General features: G+C 42.8%; 1 protein-coding gene across 1 annotated transcript in view; it reads left to right on the top strand.

Annotated features, from left to right (window-relative positions):
• The first annotated feature begins 66 nt into the window (after nt 1-66).
• LOC122356184 (ubiquitin carboxyl-terminal hydrolase MINDY-1-like) overlaps nt 67-2,865 on the top strand; it is an 18,780-nt gene continuing 15,981 nt past the window's right edge. The window contains exons 1-3 of the mRNA XM_043254682.1: nt 67-374; nt 627-691; nt 861-1,879. Coding sequence (XP_043110617.1) covers nt 1,265-1,879 — 615 coding nt within the window. The 5' untranslated portion in view covers nt 67-374; nt 627-691; nt 861-1,264. The remainder of the gene's footprint in view (nt 375-626; nt 692-860; nt 1,880-2,865) is intronic.

Raw genomic sequence — 2,865 nt, 5'->3', positions numbered from 1 at the left:
CGCCTTAAAAAAAACTAAACATATTAACACCAGCAAGTTTCTTTCCAGGACGCCTCAACAAAACGCTTCGCCCGGTGGAGAAAATATCGCTGAGTAATAAAGTGCGCTGTTAGCTTCCGGCGTGACGTCACTGTTTACAAACACAGGCACCGGAAGTGAGACAGGCAAAAAACAAGATTACGGAAAGAGCGGCGAGAAAGAGGCTGACGTGCGCTGTGTCAGCCGCACGGATAGACGGCGAAACCTGTGGATTTCAGCCAGGCGCTTCGCTGGACTGTTGCGTTTTGCAGGGTGCCTTTCAGGGCCGAAGAAGGACGCTTTTGAAGATCTGCAGGAAGGGCGCTGTGGTAAGTTTCCGCTGCTGTTAATGCAAGGTGAGCAATCAAGATTGTAAAAGCGCACTAACTAGTACGTTAACGAACTCGCACGCTGTACTGTACTGAGTTAAAGAGAAGTTGTCTTTTGCTAATTAAGCTGTCCAGTAAATAGCCCGCTGCTCTAAAAGGACCCAGTCTTTGTGTTTGACAGTTAACTTGCTAACAACCTCACCTGCAGCGCTCACTGTATAAAATGACAGTTGCTGACTTGCACTTTTATTAAGTGAACCTTCCTTGCATGTCTTTCAGAGTTTGTGAAATTCGCAACATGAGAAGCTTTCTTCGCCTCCAGAGCGTCGCCCTTCAGTGATCAGGTGAAAACCAGCCCTAAGGATCTTTAAACGCAGGCTTTGCAAATGTTAGGCATGAAATAGTTCACTCAACTGTAAGGCTCGTGTGTTTACGGCTGTGTAAGAATGGCGCAGTAGTGCATTCTGGTCTGAAGAGTTTGTAAATGCTGACATGCTTTGTGTGCCTCCACAGAAAGCCTCCCTGTGACTCAGCTGTTCCCAGAATCGGGGCAATTCAAACACCACACGGTTAGGCGGAGGCGCGCCGGAAAAAACTGCCACTTTAACAGTTTCGCCCCTTCGCATTCAAGCGATGGATGTGGCGTGAAAGCAAGAAAGGACTACGTTTTCAACTTGAGAATGTTTGGCTTTTTTGGTGTAAGCCGCTGCTTTTAAAAGACTGGAAACGTCGGTCTGCGCCGTATTGCTAAAACTCAGTAATATGAAGTGAGCAAAAACTATTTTGGGGGAAAAGCGAACAGCCACGGCCAGATTTTTAATTTAATTTAATTTTAGCAGCAACTGAAGATTTTAAAAACCGCATTCCCGTTCAATCGTCTCCGTTAATTCCAAGCACACGATCCTGCCCGTCAGGTCATGGCAGAGTCTTGCCCAGACGCCGTCGACGGTGAGATTATAGGCGCTTCTGAGGGACGGCCGTTGAAAAATGAGGACTTCGATGCCGCTAGACCTCAGGACAAGCAAATCGGCCGGAAAGAGGGTGTCGCCAACATTGAGCAATCCTCTGGGAGTATTTCTCACCTTGTGAAAGATGAGCTAACGGCATGCAAAGAACCTCCTACAAGCGCAGCGTCTCTTGATGATGCTCGTGCGGCCCGGTCGGTGACCTCTAAAAGCCAAGACAAAACCGATGAAGCTGAGATCCTCAGCCAGTCCTGCACACCCAGCCAATCGGAGGTGACGCCCACTTTCTCTGTGGCCAGCCTGGAGTTCTCCGAGGAGGCTAACGGGATCCCTCCTGATGGACCGTTGGTTTCGTCCAAATCCGCTCAGGATGGCAACCAAGTGCCCCCTCAGGAGAGCGGAGGGGCCTGCGCGGGGGCTGCGAGGACATCAGAGCCTAGCATGCCGGCGTATTACTTTGTCAAGTGGATTACCTGGAAAGAGAAGAAGACGGCTGTTATCACGCAGAGCGAGAACGGACCCTGCCCTCTGATCGCCATCATGAACATCCTGTTGCTGCGGTGGAAGGTAGGCTACAAATACACAGACAGTTTTAAGTACAGTTACATGGACCCCGCTCGAATACTGTTCGTTTTCGCCGATGTGAAAGATGCATATAGATGGATGTAATTATATTTTATGGGTCAAAATCGTGGCAGAAAGCATTAGGATATTAAGTGAAGATCATGTTCCACGAAGATATTTAAATTCCCTACCGTAAATATATTAAAACACACACTTTTGCTTCGTAATATGCCTTTGCTAAGGACTTCGTTTGACAACTTTAAAGGCGATTTTCTCAATATTTTTACTTTCTTAGATTTTCAGATGGCTTATAGCTTAACAAATCATACATCAATCGGAAACTTATTTATTCAGCTTTTAGGTTATATAAATCTCTTCTTCAAAATATTTTGTCTTTAAGACTGGTTTTGTGGTCGTGTGGGTCACATATGTAGATAATATCTCTCTCTTTTTTATTTTTTTTTATAGAAATTAATGTTTATTCATCAGTGACACACTTTTAATCAATCAAAAGAGACAATAATACATTTGTTACACACAATTCCTTTTAATCTTTCTGTTTGCGAAAGAATGCTAAAAACATATCACATCGTGTTTTCATTACAGATAATAATAATCAATTTTTCTTGAGCATTGAATAAGCATATAGGAATTATTTCTGAAGATCACGTGACACTGAAGGCTGGAATAATGACGCTGAAAATTCAGCTTTAACAAGAAATAAATTCCATTTTAAAACATAAAATATGAAAATATTGATTAAAGATAGGTATTTTAAATTGTGGTAATATTTAACAATATTATTTTGCTTCAAAATAACGGTTTTCATTAAGAAAACGCAGCCTTGGTGAGCAAGAGGGCTTCTTTAAAAACATAAAAAGTCTTACTGACCCAGTCCTCCTTTAAAAAAACCTTTTGAACAGTAGTATATAAACAATTAATTGCATCCAAAATAAAAAAAAAATGTTTCTGTAGTTTATATTTTAGAT

The sequence above is a fragment of the Puntigrus tetrazona genome, chromosome 13, assembly GCF_018831695.1.
Source record: "Puntigrus tetrazona isolate hp1 chromosome 13, ASM1883169v1, whole genome shotgun sequence".
Classification (NCBI taxonomy): Eukaryota; Metazoa; Chordata; class Actinopteri; order Cypriniformes; family Cyprinidae; genus Puntigrus; species Puntigrus tetrazona.
This window is presented reverse-complemented; position numbering and strand designations above follow the sequence as displayed.